The sequence below is a fragment of the Polyodon spathula genome, chromosome 5 (assembly GCF_017654505.1).
Source record: "Polyodon spathula isolate WHYD16114869_AA chromosome 5, ASM1765450v1, whole genome shotgun sequence".
NCBI classification, from domain to species: Eukaryota; Metazoa; Chordata; class Actinopteri; order Acipenseriformes; family Polyodontidae; genus Polyodon; species Polyodon spathula.
In genome coordinates, this window is record NC_054538.1 from 11,200,278 (window position 1) to 11,216,667 (window position 16,390).

The following is a 16,390-nucleotide window of genomic DNA, read 5'->3' on the forward strand; positions in this document are numbered from 1 at the left end:
AATGAGTGTCCTCTTTCTCAAATATCGTCTTAAATAAGGAGAGACTTGTGAGGGGATTTGTGATGCGAGATGGAAATGTGTTTTTTAAACTTTGGTTATTGCACCCTGAAACACAAACCTTGACTTACTTGGGTCTCCAAAAACTGGAGTAGGGAACCACTCGTCTAATAATTAAACTGGTAAAATGTTACATTGACTAGCCTGGGGAAACCAGTTCCATAATAATAATTGAATAATAATACAACAAATAGTTTACGTAATTGACGAGTGTTAGTGTTGCATCCATTTTTATAACCAATATGAAAAAGTCAAATGGCTATTTTTAGTTAGAAATGACTATGGAAAAATGTAACGTATTGTGCATAATAAACTTGCTTTGGCAATTTTTTGGCTGTTATGGGTGTTTCTAAACAACATTTAATCAAAACGTGTATGTGTGTGCAGTGTTTAAAAATATTTATTTAAAGACACACTGTGTGGGTGAATTGTAGTAATGCAAGCTGTGTATTGTTGGCATGATGCATTTTCAGCTGCAGTTGCATTAATATATAAGCTCGTACTATGCAATTTTTTAAAAGATAGCAAAGGTTGTGATGTTTTTTGAAACAGAATTGTGTTTTTTTGGGGGGGGTTTGCAAGATAAAAAAAGTAGTGTTTCAGCTTTATACATATTATAAAGTGCTGTTCTTTATGGAGTTATGTTGCTTTTCTGAAGAAGGTAATTCGTTAAAATAAAAATCTGCAAAGTTCACATGTAGTGTCTGTCATATTTGTAGACAAATGAGTCTGCAGTGGTATTGAGTGATGTTTTTATTTATAAAGTTAAAAGATCAAACTAGGCCAAATATGTTCATAAAAAGTGTTTTACCGCTCTGCTGTTGAATGTAAGGGCTACCCACTGTTTTGCAAAACACCTAGACTTCAGTGGGCTTTGTTTGATAGATGAATCCTGTGTTTTGCATTTAAAAAAATTAATAAATAAATAAATAAAACACTAACAAATTGAAATGCTGGTCATTTTCGAGCACCCGTGCAGTTCTGTATTTGCAAAATGTTGTGGTTGTGCTTAATCAGATGTACGTATTCAAAATGAGTTATATTTACAAATGTGTAACTAGAACCATTTATTCTACCATTGATGCCTGATATGTATGGAAGTATGACTTCTGACAGTGTAACTTTTTTAACAGTAACTTTTAAATAGCTTTAAAGTAAAGAAAAGGCTATATATTTTAAAGCTTTTCATTCTAATTAAAAAAAAAAAAAATAGCATTAAAGAAAATGGTTCAGATATGTTCCAGTTCTTCACACTTGGAAGGAATTGGTGTCTTCCATTATTAGGTAATGTTTTTTAATGGATTACTGTATGCCCTTTAAATGAGTAAGTATTTGGAAAAATTATGCTTTAGTAAGCCAAAGATTCAATCATAAACTAACATATAGAGTGTTTTTAAACAGTCCCTAAGTAGAGATTTATATTTCCATTTTGCACAGCCTGGTTCAACAGTACAGTAACCTCTGTTTAGTAAATAGGTAGTTTTCGTTTGGTATTGATCCGTTTTAAAATGGCATTGGCTGTTGTGCCTCTTTCTACACAGGGTGTGCTGACCTGACGAGCCTTGATACCATGTCCCCAATGGAAAGGAAAAGACAAGGATATATCCATGAGCTCATTGAGACGGAGGAGCGCTACATCGATGACTTACAGCTTGTGGTGGAGGTACAAGAACGAACACACTGCATACACACACACACATATACACACATATATATATATATATATATATATATATATATATATATATATATATATATATATATATATATATATATATATATACAAAAAGTTGAGAAAAATTTTGTGAACCCCTTAGGATTTTCACATATTTCAAACCTAAAATGTTATTAGATCATAATCTAAGTCATAATGGATAAAGATAACCTGATTAAACAAATGACACAAAAACACGATACTTTTTCAACATTTATCCACAAATGATTCAACATTCAATATCCATGTGTGAAAAAAGTCCTCTAGTTTCTAGTGAGATGGTACTTTGGATGCAGAAATTCACAGTAAATGAACATGTGCAATTTATTTTTAATAAGCGAACAATGAATTAAATTAAATTAAATTTGGGACTATTACACTGCAGATGTATACACAATAAAAGTTTCTGGTTTTGTCTTAATTTAAATGTATTTTAATTATTTTTTCCCACAGATGACAGATAGCCGTGTTTTATAAGCAGTTTAAACCACTTCTGACCTTGCTGTTCCGATTTTTATATCTGTGTGTGTGTGTGTGTGTGTGTGTGTGTGTGTGTGTGTGTGTGTGTGCAGTGTGCTCGTTCTTGTACCTTCACCACAAACTGGATTTATCACCACCCCAGGCGTGGTATATATCATGGGAACCACACAACCCGTCGTGGTTTATACCTGTGGATTTGGCACTGTGGACGGACTTGAATTAAGATCCATATTATTACAGGGAGTTGTGCATGGCCTGAACCCTATTCCTATTGTCAGTCCATTAGGAGAGGTTGTGTACTAATCAATACTTTCAAAGTGATTGGCAGTGCTCATCTGTAGCCCTTGATGTGGTACAGGTCGGACCCACAGTTTAAAGTTTAAAACTAGCTGAAAGGTATAAGCAGTTTTAATAAAGTATGTGTTCAGATAATCTAGATATATGTGGTGTGTTTCTTTTTTAATGTTGTGTGTTTTTTTTTTTTTTTTTTTTTTTAAGGTTTTCCAGAAGCCAATGACTGAATCTGGAAAACTCACAGAGTCAGAAACGGGAATGATCTTTGTGAACTGGAACGAACTTATCACGTGCAACACCGAGTTATTAAAGTGAGCTTTAGTTTTAAAAAATGTTTAGTGTTCTGGTTTCCAAGGATGTCCTTACTACCGTAGGATATTGTATTAAATGTGACTAATGGTTTTCTTCTGTTATATTAGTATTGGTACTGTATTGGTCCTATATTGGATAATTGATATGATTGGAGGTGACCTTGTAAATAAGTCACTGTTGATCTGCAGATTTTACTCTAATTTTCCATAATGTGCCCATACACTGTTCTATAAACTGTGTACCTACTCTAGTGTTGGTAGAGCAATTTGCAAATCCAGGGTAGTTCACAATGTACCCGTACCAACAGCAGAGATTGCCTATGCAACTGTCCCTGAAGTGTAAAAAACGCTGCTTTGTTCAGTTCAAGCTAACCTGAAACCCTGTGTGAACCACAGAGCCCTGCGAGAGAGGAAGAAGATAGATGGTGAGAAGATGCCGGTGCAGATGATCGGTGACGTTCTGGCCACGGAGCTTTCCCACATGCAGGCATACATCCGCTTCTGCAGCTGTCAGCTGAATGGAGCCTCCATACTGCAGCAGAAAACTGACGAGGATCCGGAGTTTAAGGATTTCCTCAAGGTGAACTTCTTATAAAATTCAGCTAGTAGCTGAATAGAAAGCAGTGACCTAAGTTGTGTTTGTGTGTGTGTGTGTGTGTGTGTGTGTGTGTGTGTGTGTGTGTGTGTGTGTGTGTGTGTTGATTATTTTGGTAATTACTATATGCAAGTCCATCAAGATGTTGGTTAATTTGTTAGTTTTCAAAGCAGTGTCTGAATATTCACAATTTAATTTAAAAAACATTTAATGTAGCATCCTTACAACCAGTTCAGTATTGGAATTGTAAATGAAGTGAAGACAGTATGTTAAAAAAAGAAACAGTTTACAGTACACTTCCATGAAATGGTTATATATAATCTTTATAAAGTGATTATCTTTTAACCCTTAGCGGTCCATTTATTCAGTGCTTGTCAGGTGCGTCAGGTCCAATTTATTTTCACACGCACTGTTTTAATTTATTATTCTCCAGCCAAACCCCACCCCTTGTTCACTGTATTTTTCACATACAGTGGCTCTCCAAAAGTATTCACCCCCCTTGGACCTTTCCACATTTATTGTGTTACAACATGGAATCAAATTGGAGGAGTTTTTGCCACTGATCAACACAAAAAAAGTCTATAATGTCAAAGTGAAAATAAAATCTACAAATTGTTCTAAATTAACAGAAAATAATTGATTGCATAAGTAGTCACCCCCTTGAGTCAGTATTTGGTAGAGGCACCTTTGGAGCAATTACAGCCATGAGTCTATATGGATAAGTCTCTACCAGCTTTGCACATCTGGACCTTTTAGTGAACAGAAATTTTCAACTCTTTCCACATCTTCTCAATTGGATTGAGGTCTGGGCTTTGACTGGGCCACTCCAGGGCATTGACCTTTTTGTTTTTAAGCCACTCCAGTGTGGCTTTGGTTGTATGTTTGGGGTCATTGTGCTGCTGGAAGATGAATCTTCTCCCAAGTCCCTGCTGTCTTTCAGACTTCAGCAGGATTTCTCTGTACTTTGCTTCATCCATTTTGCCCTCTATCTTCACAAGCGTTCCAGGCCCTGACGCAAAGAAGCATCCCCATAGCATGATGCTGACACCACCATGCTTCACGGTAGGGATGGTGTTCTCAGGATGATGTGTGTTGTTAGGCTTGTGCCAAACATAGCGCTTAGCGTTGAGACCAAAAAGCTCTATTTTGGTCTCATCAGACCATAGAATCTTCTTCCACTTAGAGGTCTCAGAGTCTCCCACATGCTTTCTGGCAAACTCTAGCTGAGATTTGATGTGAATTTTTTTTCAACAATGGCTTTCTTTTTGCCACTCTTCCATAAAGGCCAGTTTTGTGAAGCACCCGGGCTATTGTTGCCGTATGCACAGTGTCTCCCAGCTCAGCCGTGGAAGACTGTAACTCCTTTAGAGTTGCCATAGGCCTCTTGGTGGCCTCCCTGACTAGTGCCCTTCTCGCCCGGATTTTTGAGGACAGCCTGTTCTAGACAGATTCACAGTTGTGCCATATTCTCTCCATTTCTTAATAATGGACTTTACTGTGCTCCGGGGGATATTCAGTGCCTTGGAAATGTTCTTATATCCTACCCCTGATTGGTGCTTTTGAAGAACCTTATTCAGGATTTGCCTTGAATGTTCCTTTGTCTTCATGATGTAGTTTTTGTTAGGAAATGTACTAGCCAACTATGTGTGGGACCTCACAGAGACAGGTGTATTTATTATTATTTTATTACTGTAACATCTCAAAAAGCTCTGCAAATGTCTGTGATATTCTTTTGAGCGCTGGGTGCGGAAGCAGCTGTCTTTTTTGTTTGTGTTCGTGTTATCTCTGTGGTGCAGGGGCTATGTGTATTGCTCAGATATGCCCCCCCCCCCCCCCACCCCCCCCCCCCCCCCCCCCCCCCCCCCCCCTTTTTTTTTTTTTTTTTGGTCTCCTATCATTCTCACTCGGCCATTGAAAGGTTTTCTCAGCTTTTTCCGGAGAAAAAAACGACTAGAGACCTGTGCTTGACATTTTTTTGGTGATGTCAGACAGGGTCCGTCATAGGACTGGAAAGGGAAAATTGTAGTGTCGGACCTGGTCTGACATAGGACCGCAAAGAGTTAACTGTGCTGTGTTGTGCATATAATGTAGATAGTGTGATATACAGGATGATTAGAAAGTAAGTTTACCTCATCAGTCATGGAAGTTTCTGTGGAAGTATTTTTTTTAGGTTTTTTTTAGTATTTATACGAGAAAAATGTCTCATGTAAAATGCTTTTTTGGGTTTCGATTTGCTCAGTGTATTTTACTCACGTAAACCGGTCTTTTCATGCGACGTCATGCAAATGAAGGGGAAAGGTGGGAGTTGATATGTAAATTTAAATATGTGTAAAGTACTCGTGCTGTTTTTTAACTACTTGAATTACTAGTGAAATTTTGTGAAAATGTGGTTTCTATGCGCAGAGAACCGGTACACGAGTGAATCTTAGCTGCTGTAATAAAGCAAAATACCTTGTGCCTGGTTGGTTAATAATGTGTTTTACTGCTCACGTCCAAAGTGTTTTTCACTGAAGACGTGTGTGTGTGATCTTTATTTATATAGCTCAGGGGATCAGGTGATGCTACATTTACTACCCTGGCTTAGAAACCCTACCCATCCGGATGGCTGATAGCTGCTGACGAAACACACTGCGCTTGGGCAAATATGGGTAGTGGGTACTTGAGGGTGAAACGGACTGAATTGCATTAATTCGTTCCCAAAATTGCCACTGACTGCTGTATCCTCCACAAACTCTTGTCAGCAACAAAATGAGGTGTTCAGAAATCAGTGGCTGCCTGTGAGACAGAAGGGGAAGGTTACAGTCTCACGAGAAAACAAAAAAAGTGGCCCTGTCTTTCACAATAAGCCCAAAACAAGCACAACCCATGTTAGAGTGGGTGTTTATGCAAATTACAAGCTGGGACTCTCAAAAAACAAGCCCAGTTGGCAACCGTGAAGGTCACCTCAGCCACCAGGTTCAGTTGTACAGGAGCGATCTGAGGAGGCTCGTGCTATCAGAGATTCTGTCCTTTCTTTTAATTTGTGTTGGATTTCCTGTTGTGTTAAATGTTAATGATGCAAACTTGTAAAACACAATCAATATGTTCACTTGCAATTTTATTTGGTCAGTTTTGAGAGGACATCAACAACATGTTGTGCTATTTTGGGCGATCGAGCTGGCTCATGACATCCAGTTCATCAACTATAACAATAATAATAAAAAAAGCCGCCCGCATTATCATTAAGGTGAACTACACCACTGCTAACCATAAAATCACCCATCAGCCACAACTTTCTGCCGTCTTGGAATCCACAGTAACAAGTGACCTGCTCCCTTGCAATATTTATAATTAAGGATAAACACGCTCATTACCATTTACATGTGAAATGTGGGTTTCCATGCGAAACTGGGCGTGGATTTTCCTGTGTGTTTCATCATTTACACGAGTAAATGAGATTTACCATATCCCTCTCTTTTGGCCATTTTTTTAAGCCACAAACCTGATTTACATGAGTAATTCTCCCAAACATACACACGCATTGCCATTTCACATGTAAATTGACCCGCATGGAAATGCCATGAATGGTATGGTGTGTTGATGTGGCAAACTTACTTTCTATTCACCCGGTACTAAAATTAAACTTCTTTATTCTGCAGAGACTTGCCACTGACCCTGGCTGTAAAGGAATGCCTCTTTCCAGTTTCCTCCTGAAACCCATGCAGAGAATCACACGCTACCCGCTGATAATAAAGAATGTAAGTGCTGACAAATCCAGTTTACATTACTTTATCTTGGAGTTCAAGGTCACACTGTGGGTATACTTCTCCCACAGCTTGTTTTTGATCTTGATACAGGTTAAATGCAGGACTGAAACTGACACATACACAATACACTGAGTCTTAGAAAGTGAGGGAATTCACATGTATGTCTCACTTCTTTTAGAATGTCACATACACTGCTGTGCAAAAGTCTAAAACATGTTGCATTTTTCTACTCTGATGCATTATGAGCATCAACAATTTACTCAAATCCTCCACTAGTGTTTTCTACTATTATAACAACCCTGACTTGCATAAAGAAGGAAAAACATTGAGTGAAGTAGCTTGATTTTCAAGGTGTGGTATCCGAAGCATAATCAACAAGTACAGATAAACATTATCTGTGATTGACAAACCCAGGACTGGAAGACCCAAAAAGCTGTCTAACAAGGATGAGCAATACTTGAAGATAATATCCTTAAGGAATAGAAAGTAGATAAGCGTTGAATTGACAACAGAATGGGCAGAAGGCACAGGTGTCGTTGTCCATCCATCAACAGTCCAAGGCACCTTTGACCATTGTTCCATAGTCCAATTCCTATTATTTTAGCCTTTTTCTTATTCCCCTTTCTTAACAGAGGTATTCTTACTGCAACACATTCAACACATCACACTGTTGATTTGATGGACAACGACACTTGTGCATTCTGCCAGTTCTGTTGTCAATTCAATGCTTGTCTTCTTTCTATTCCTTATGGATATTATCTTCAAGTTAGACAGCTTTTTGGGTCTTCCAGTCATGGGTCTGTCAATTACAAATGATTTTTCTCTGTACTTGCTGATTATGCTTCACCACACCTTGAAAATCAAGTGATGCGAGCTATTCACTCAATGTTTTTTCTTCTTTATGCAAGTCAAGGTTGTTATAATAGTAGAAAACACTAGAGGAGGCTTTGAGTAAATTTGTGATGCTCATAATGCATCAGAGTAGAAAAATGCAACATGTTTAAGGCTTTTTTGCATAGCAGTTTACACTATCTCAGAGAAGCTCTTATTCAGTTGTGATGAACTTGAGTGTCTGGAATTAGGCGATATATGTAAACATATGTCTGCATGCCAACATTTTTACATGTGCTTACGGTGGAGATCAATTTCAATTTCAAGTCGCATCTAATTTTGTGTTTACAGCAATGGAAGGAAACTCTTTGTATTCCAGTTAAATTTTGTGAGTGTGGTTCTGTGGATAGGATGTTTGCCTGGTAGCTGAACACAAGTGGAACTGTGATGTGGTATGTGATCAACACAACTGTGCTGTTTTTCCATTCCTTTAGATCCAGGAGAACACTTCAGAGACCCACCCTGATTACACCTACCTCAAGCAGGCCATGGAGAGGGCGGAGGAGCTGTGCTCACAGGTCAATGAGGGGGTGCGCGAGAAGGAGAACTCGGACAGGCTGGAGTGGATCCAAACACACATTCAGTGTGATGGACTAGCTGAGGTAAAGAGAAATGCCACTTAACTATTACCTGTAATAATCTTGTTCTGGTTATAAATGTTGCCATGTCAGAACAAAATAAAATTTGACAGTTTCATAGTTTAATATAATTCTGGAAATGTTTTATCTCGCAGGTAATGTGATGTTGCACTTTTTTTTTAATAAATTACTCAGTGAACCTAGTTTTTAGATTTTCTGCATTAATTTATATAAATTATTCCCTTCTTTTCTCTTGCTTTCTAAAATCTGTACTGTGTCTTCAAAGCCTCAGTTAAAGGTGAAAGTGCGCCCCCTACTGAAATTAAATTGAAAAACTGAAGGTAAAAAAAAGGCTGCTGGTTAAACCATACAATGCAGCCACAAAACAAAAACAAATGTCTTTTTTTCTTTTTTTTCTTCTTTCATTTAGCAGTTAACGTTCAACTCTTTGACCAACTGCCTGGGTCCTCGGAAGCTACTGCACAGTGGCAAGTTGTATAAAACAAAGAGCAACAAGGAGCTGTATGGATTCCTCTTCAATGACTTTCTTCTGCTCACCTACACAAACAGGCAGTTTAACTTGTTTGGGTCAGACAAGCTTTTCAGTCCTAAATCCAACTCGCAGTTTAAAATGTATAAAACGGTATGTGTCCCAATCCAGGGGAAAAAAAGTGTCAATTAATAAAAACAATGTACATTATTTTAATGCATGTAAATGCCATAGACAAGGCTGCAATTTACTAATGATTTGCATGATACTTTCACCATGCCCTGACCTGAAGTATATTTGATTGGTTTAATTGTAATTTTTTAATTGTTGATAATCTTTTAATAGACTCCAAATTATTTAATATAATCAGAATTCATTTTAGTCTAAATTATCTGTTTAATCCAGAATATAAAAATGACATAGACATGCACCACACAAACACATGGTAATTATTATTAATATTATTATTGTTATTATTATTATTACTGCCTTTTATTCACCCCTGGGGATTAAATGCCCTGCAAAGGGGAAATATTGGAGATGGTTGTAGATACATCTGTATATCTCACTTACATTTTTGCATGAACTATTTCATGGGTAATATTGATATGTAACATTTTCCTCATACTGATGTCTCTAATTTTGAATTTACAACTGTGAAACTGACATTTTTGTTTTCATCTAACTGTGTATTGTATATTGCTTATTCACAAGTTTATATAATAATGTGATAGTTATAGGATGTGTTGCATTGTGTGTGTTCATCCTTTCTTCAGACAATATTTCTAAATGAAGTCCTTGTGAAGCTACCGACAGACCCCTCCAGCGATGAGCCGATCTTCCACATCTCCCACATAGACAGAGTCTACACTTTGAAGACCGAAAACATCAATGAGAGGTGATTTTCAAGGGTTAGGGATTTCTAATGTTTTAAATATCGCTAGTTGTATTTTGTTTCCTTTACTATATCAGATTCTGTATTTTGTAGACTTTGGGGACACTGGATATAAGTTAGAAATCACAGGCTCTATAATTCGGACCATTTTAACCACATCGCCTTCAGAAATTTGTAATTGATAATGTTAATTTTTCAAATTTTAACATTCAAGTGTTTTTTGTTTTTTTTTTCAACTATGTAGGCCAATCTGTTTTATGTTTCTACATCCCTCCTTAGGACTGCTTGGGTACAGAAGATTAAAGCTGCGTCAGAACACTTCATACAAACAGAAAAGAAGAAACGAGAGAAAGCTTACCAAGGTATTTTGTTTTTATCTTCACTAAGGGTGTGTTCACACTGGGTCCGTTTAGAGGGTTTGGTTCACACTCTGTACGGTTTGGTACGTTTGGTGTAAAGTGTGAACAACAACGCCCGCTTGGGAAACGAACCATACCGAGCCCACCGAAAGATTCTGGTTTACTTGCTAAATGTCAATGTGAACAACTGCTGGACACTGTCATTTTGCACATTGAAACAAACTATGCAAAGTAACCCGACTTGGAAGTAAACATTTTGCGCATAGTTTAGTTCATATTCCAAGGAAACAATTAGAGCAAAACACTAAAAATGTCTTTGGGAACAATGTTAGGGTTACCAGGCATCCAGTGAGAGCAGCAAGGTCATTCAAAATGATCTAGACAAGATTCAGAACTGGGCAGATACATGGCAAATGACATTTAATAGAGAAAAGTGTAAGGTACTGCACGCAGGAAATAAAAATGTACATTATAAATATCATATGGGAGATATTGAAATTGGAGAAGGAATCTATGAAAAAGACCTAGGAGTTTTTGTTGACTCAGAAATGTCTTCATCTAGGCAATGTGGGGAAGCTATAAAAAAGGCTAACAAGATACTCGGATACATTGTGAAAAGTGTTGAATTTAAATCAAGGGAAGTAATGTTAAAACTGTACAATGCACTTGTAAGACCTCATCTTGAATATTGTGTGCAGTTCTGGTCACCTCGCTATAAAAAAGATATTGCTGCTCTAGAAAGAGTGCAAAGAAGAGCGACCAGAATTATTCCGGGCTTAAAAGGCATGTCATATGCAGACAGGCTAAAAGAATTGAATCTGTTCAGTCTTGAACAAAGAAGACTACGTGGCGACCTAATTCAAGCATTCAAAATTCTAAAAGGTATTGACAGTGTCGACGCAAGGGACTTTTTCAGCCTGAAAAAAGAAACAAGGACCAGGGGTCACAAATGGAGTTTAGAAAAAGGGGCATTCAGAACAGAAAATAGGAGACACTTTTTTACACAGAGAATTGTGAGGGTCTGGAATCAACTCCCCAGTAATGTTGTTGAAGCTGACACCCTGGGATCCTTCAAGAAGCTGCTTGATGAGATTTTGGGATCAATAAGCTACTAACAACCAAACGAGCAAGATGGGCCGAATGGCCTCCTCTCGTTTGTAAACTTTCTTATGTTCTTATGTTCTTATAATTTGTTGTCCCGGTCAGAAACAGTACAACTGTTAATCATCCCAGTTTTGCTATTTGTTTTGTATTTAAAAAAAAAAAAAAAAAACTGCATCAGTGTACATGCTGTAGTTCCTATCAGAATAATGTATTAGGTTGTGTTATCGCAATTCAAAAATAAAATAAAATAAACAAATATGGATTATTTGTTAATCAGTCCGATTGTGTGTATACCCTATGTTTAAATGGAAATTTTTACTCTCTTTTTTTTAAATCTGGCTTTTTGTACATTTAACATGTTTGGACTAGATGACAATATTAAGAAAATAATGAGTTGTTGTGATTTGCGATAAATTCACCCAGTGTTAAATTTTAAACTATTATTATATTATCATATACTGTTATTTTAACAGCTTCAGAGCTGCTACTGCATCAGTGAATTGATATTAAAAAAAGTACTAATTTTTCACTGTGGGAGAAACTGAAGGTCTGACAGAAATTTGGCCAGACTCCAAAATCCAAGCCGAAGTGGACAAAACTAACAAAAATAGTAAAATATATTCTTTTCTTAAATTACTTTGTTTAATGCAGACATTAGGAGAACTGTGCAGAATTGCATAAACTGCATTATTCTCCTATCAGCATTCAATATATTATTTATTTCTTTATTTATTTCGCAGGCGCCTTTTATCCAAGGCAACTTAGAGAGACTAGGGTGTGTGAACTATGCATTAGCTGCAGAGTCATTTATAACAACATCTCATCCAATAGACGGAGCACAAGGAGGTTAAGTGACTTGCTCAAGGTCACACAGTGAGTCCCTTCAGGGAGAAAGTTTAGCGTCCCCGCAGGACATAGTTCTGTATCCATATCTCCTTATCCCATGGTCACTTGCCTCTCAACCAACCAGTTTGTTTGAAACTAGGTACTGCTTGCACAAGCCGGAATGCCTGCACCTGATAAAAAAAATCACTCCAGTAGTGAGCACAGTGAGTGAGCCGAGATTTGAACCAGGGACCTCCTGGTTAGGGTTATCAGACATCCCCTTAGGGTTACCAGACATACCGAGTTTGTTTGAAAACTACACTGCGAACACAAACGGACTCGGCCCTGAAAAAAAAATGGACAAGGACCAAAAAATTTAAAAAAAAAAAACAACTTTAGTTTGCATCCAAATAAACTCGGTCCATTTGCTCGCAGGTAATTGTGAACAACAAGCACATTGATACATTGTTTCAAACAAAACGAACCAGACCTAGTCCATTTGAAACAGACCCAGTGTGAATGCAGCATTTGCTTTTAACCAGTTTGTCTCTTGCTGTGCAGTGAGTTTCAGTGATACTGTATGAGTGATGTTGGTTCACAGTTCTTAGAGACATGGTGGTTGATGGTGCTGATGTTTCTTTCACAGCACGCTCTATTAAAGCAACAGGAATTGGACGACACATCCCCTTAGGGTTACCAGACATACCGAGTTTGTTTGAAAACTACACTGCGAACACAAACGGACTCGGCCCTGAAAAAAAAATGGACAAGGACCAAAAAATTTAAAAAAAAAAAACAACTTTAGTTTGCATCCAAATAAACTCGGTCCATTTGCTCGCAGGTAATTGTGAACAACAAGCACATTGATACATTGTTTCAAACAAAACGAACCAGACCTAGTCCATTTGAAACAGACCCAGTGTGAATGCAGCATTTGCTTTTAACCAGTTTGTCTCTTGCTGTGCAGTGAGTTTCAGTGATACTGTATGAGTGATGTTGGTTCACAGTTCTTAGAGACATGGTGGTTGATGGTGCTGATGTTTCTTTCACAGCACGCTCTATTAAAGCAACAGGAATTGGACGACTGCTAGTAAACATCATTGAAGGAATCGAACTGAAATCCTGCAAACCAAATGGTAAGAAAACCCATAACTCATGTCCAATTGGAGAATAGCTTATCGGAGCCCATTTCTTACAAAAATTAACATAAGTTGTTGTGTATTTGCAGTATGTATTTTGCTCCTAAATGTAAGAATCTGGAGGATGCTCTTTATTTTGGTAGTGGCTTTGGCCAAGTAGTTTTGTTTCATTTTGTTTCTCACCAATAGTACCTTTTTATTTTAAAGCTTCTTTCAGACAACTGAAAGTTTGCAGTCGCTTCAACTACATAGTTACTTCAAATATTATTATTGTGATGATCCTTTTGAATGGTAAACTAGTGTTAAATGCTGCAGTTGAATCACTTATTATTATTATACCCCTTTCACACACAAATGCTGCTACTGAGCAGTCTCAGACATTTCAAAAATTATTTTTAAATACCCATTCACACAGCACGAAAATTGCGATATAATACCATCATAACCCTTTCACACAGCCAAAGAGATCATGCAAGTACAACTTTCAAACCTGTCAGTCAACAGTCCGTTGTCATGGCAACAGTTATATTTACACTCGCTCATCATGTCGGTGATTCACCCATAAATTACATAACGCATCAGCCCGTGAATTTAACAATTCCTTAACTTTTCCGGACTTCACTTACTACCTCGTACTTGATCAGCCATTGTATTTGAGAAAAAAATGAAAGTGTGTAGCACCGACGACAAAAATACCCAACATGTCCAGCATGCATGCAGTCATGTGGGATGTTGACTTTCAATCCATGCCCAGTGTAGCGCTACAGTACCGGCATAGCATTTCACACAGGAGTTACGATGGCTCAGTGCTGTCTCCTGAACCACCTCGCGAGGTTGTTCAGAGAAGGCATAAAATATTTACGCCTGGAGTATTTACAAGAAACACATTACTTTGCTGTACCTTTACTAGATCCCATGTTGTCCATATTGCAGCATCAGCATCCACCCCCCCCCCCCCCCCCCCCCAAAAAAAAAAACATAATTACAAAATCCTGATACTTTTGATATTTAGTTATTTATTCACACAACATAAGTACAATTTTCAATTATTTTTCTCCAAACATTGCACTGTGTCCAGTTCTGATTTGAAATGAATGTTGTGGGAAAACCAGCATTGTTGCAGGAGAGAACGTGGTTTGGATTGACTGTGATCCCCAATGCTCCCAAGTAAGTGTTGAGAAATGTGTTGCCCAGTAGATTTGTGACCCATGATGGGCAGTTAAAAATTGAAAGAGTTGGCAGTACATTTAAAAAATATAATACTGCAAAAGGGACAACACAGGACGCAGCAAAACGAATGTAATGGTTTTATTGTGAACTTTGCAGGGTGTTCTCTGACACGTTCATTGATCCTAATAAAAGTATGTCTTCTCTTTAATTTACAGGCAAGAGTAATCCATACTGTGAAATAACGATGGGATATCAGTGTTTCACAACAAGGACGTTGACTGACACATTAAACCCTAAATGGAACTTTAACTGCCAGTTTTTTGTCAAGGACATTTACCAGGATGTACTGTGTATCACTGTCTATGAAAGAGAACTGTTTTCACCAGATGGTAAGGATAGCACAGAATTTCAGTTCTCTTAAACAGCCTCTTATAACTTGACTGCTTACTTGCAGTGGTTAAATTACAAATACTTGTATTATTATTATTTTTATTTGCGTTGTATAATGTCATGACTGCTGATTTTATATTCATGACAGTTGTTTTGAAATCAAATAAAAAAAAAGTTTCCCCAGGTGTATTTTAACAAAATTCAATGAAGCCATAAGGGTTTACTGCTAGTCAGTTGTAAGCAAGAGGAAGCGAAATAAAGCCAATAAATATGTACATATTCCTGTTGTTATTGTTAACAGATTTCCTTGGACGCACAGAGGTTCCAGTAGCGACAATCAAAAAAGAGCAAGAAACCAAGGGGCCAACCACAAAACGCTTCCTTCTGCACGAAGTGCCAACAGGAGAAGTCTGGGCCCGCCTTGACCTGCAGTTGTATGAGCAGAAGACCCTACTCTAAAGCTGGGATCTGTGAACGATCGCTATCATCAACTGCAAAATGTAAATGTGCAAATAACTGAGACTGCTCCCAGAACTGCATCCCAGAAGGACACTCGACATAATCCTCTTCTGCCAGACGATGGTGATCACCTCACTGTTAAATGCAATGTACCTATGCAATATAACCAGTGACTACTGACTTGTGGAAGAGAAGGGCTGTACCCCACGTACACAGATTGATTTGTCCGTGACTTGCCAATTATGTTTATATATCCAGGCCATAAAAAGGGTATTTAGCACTATGTGTAAAATTACCTTAGCACTTTCAAAATGTTTTATTTTATATATGACTGAGCAATTATTCATATAAAAAATATATATTAAAAAAAAAAACTATGGGTTTGGGCAGGGTAATGATTATTTTGTCGAGACTGTTTCACTGGATTCATATGATCTCAGGATTTTTGATTAGACGATTTGCAAGTGACTCTTTTGGTGATCTCATTGAATCAAGAACTATAATTATATTTTTCCTGCACTGAATAAGGGGAGTTTATTTGGAATTATGGTTATTTTCTTTAGAAACTGTTTATCCTGAGATTATTGCTAATATTAAATATAAAGCAATATTTTTTTCCTCTTTTAAATATTGTGTTCTATATTTCTTCGAGAGAAATAGAAGTATATTTTTGAAGATATTTTTTCTTTCTCTAAAATGTGTGTGTGAGTGTGTGTATGTAGCAACTTTCCCCATCAACAAAAGTTTGTTCACTGTAAATACATTAGAATTGCCACCATAAAACAAGAAATAAGTAACTTTATATACTGTATTGTTTTAATCAATCTTTACTTTTTTGTTGAAGCAGGTTTTTTGTTTGTTTTAGAAGCATAAAGATACAATTCAATGAGTGA

At 37.4% G+C, this 16,390-nt stretch overlaps 1 protein-coding gene across 3 annotated transcripts in view; it reads left to right on the forward strand.

Annotated features, from left to right (window-relative positions):
• LOC121315545 (intersectin-2-like) overlaps positions 1 to 16,390 on the forward strand; it is an 80,489-nt gene extending 64,099 nt beyond the window's left edge. The window contains exons 30-40 of one of the 3 annotated variants that reach the window (XM_041249723.1): positions 1,599 to 1,720; positions 2,750 to 2,856; positions 3,253 to 3,436; positions 7,090 to 7,188; positions 8,523 to 8,690; positions 9,097 to 9,309; positions 9,933 to 10,054; positions 10,331 to 10,413; positions 13,392 to 13,475; positions 14,864 to 15,037; positions 15,340 to 16,390. In XM_041249723.1, coding sequence (XP_041105657.1) covers positions 1,599 to 1,720; positions 2,750 to 2,856; positions 3,253 to 3,436; positions 7,090 to 7,188; positions 8,523 to 8,690; positions 9,097 to 9,309; positions 9,933 to 10,054; positions 10,331 to 10,413; positions 13,392 to 13,475; positions 14,864 to 15,037; positions 15,340 to 15,497 — 1,514 coding nt within the window. In that variant the 3' untranslated portion in view covers positions 15,498 to 16,390. Of the gene's footprint in view, positions 1 to 1,598; positions 1,721 to 2,749; positions 2,857 to 3,252; positions 3,437 to 7,089; positions 7,189 to 8,522; positions 8,691 to 9,096; positions 9,310 to 9,932; positions 10,055 to 10,330; positions 10,414 to 13,391; positions 13,476 to 14,863; positions 15,038 to 15,339 lie in introns of those variants that run through there. The other 2 variants (XM_041249721.1, XM_041249722.1) reach the window with 2 other exon arrangements.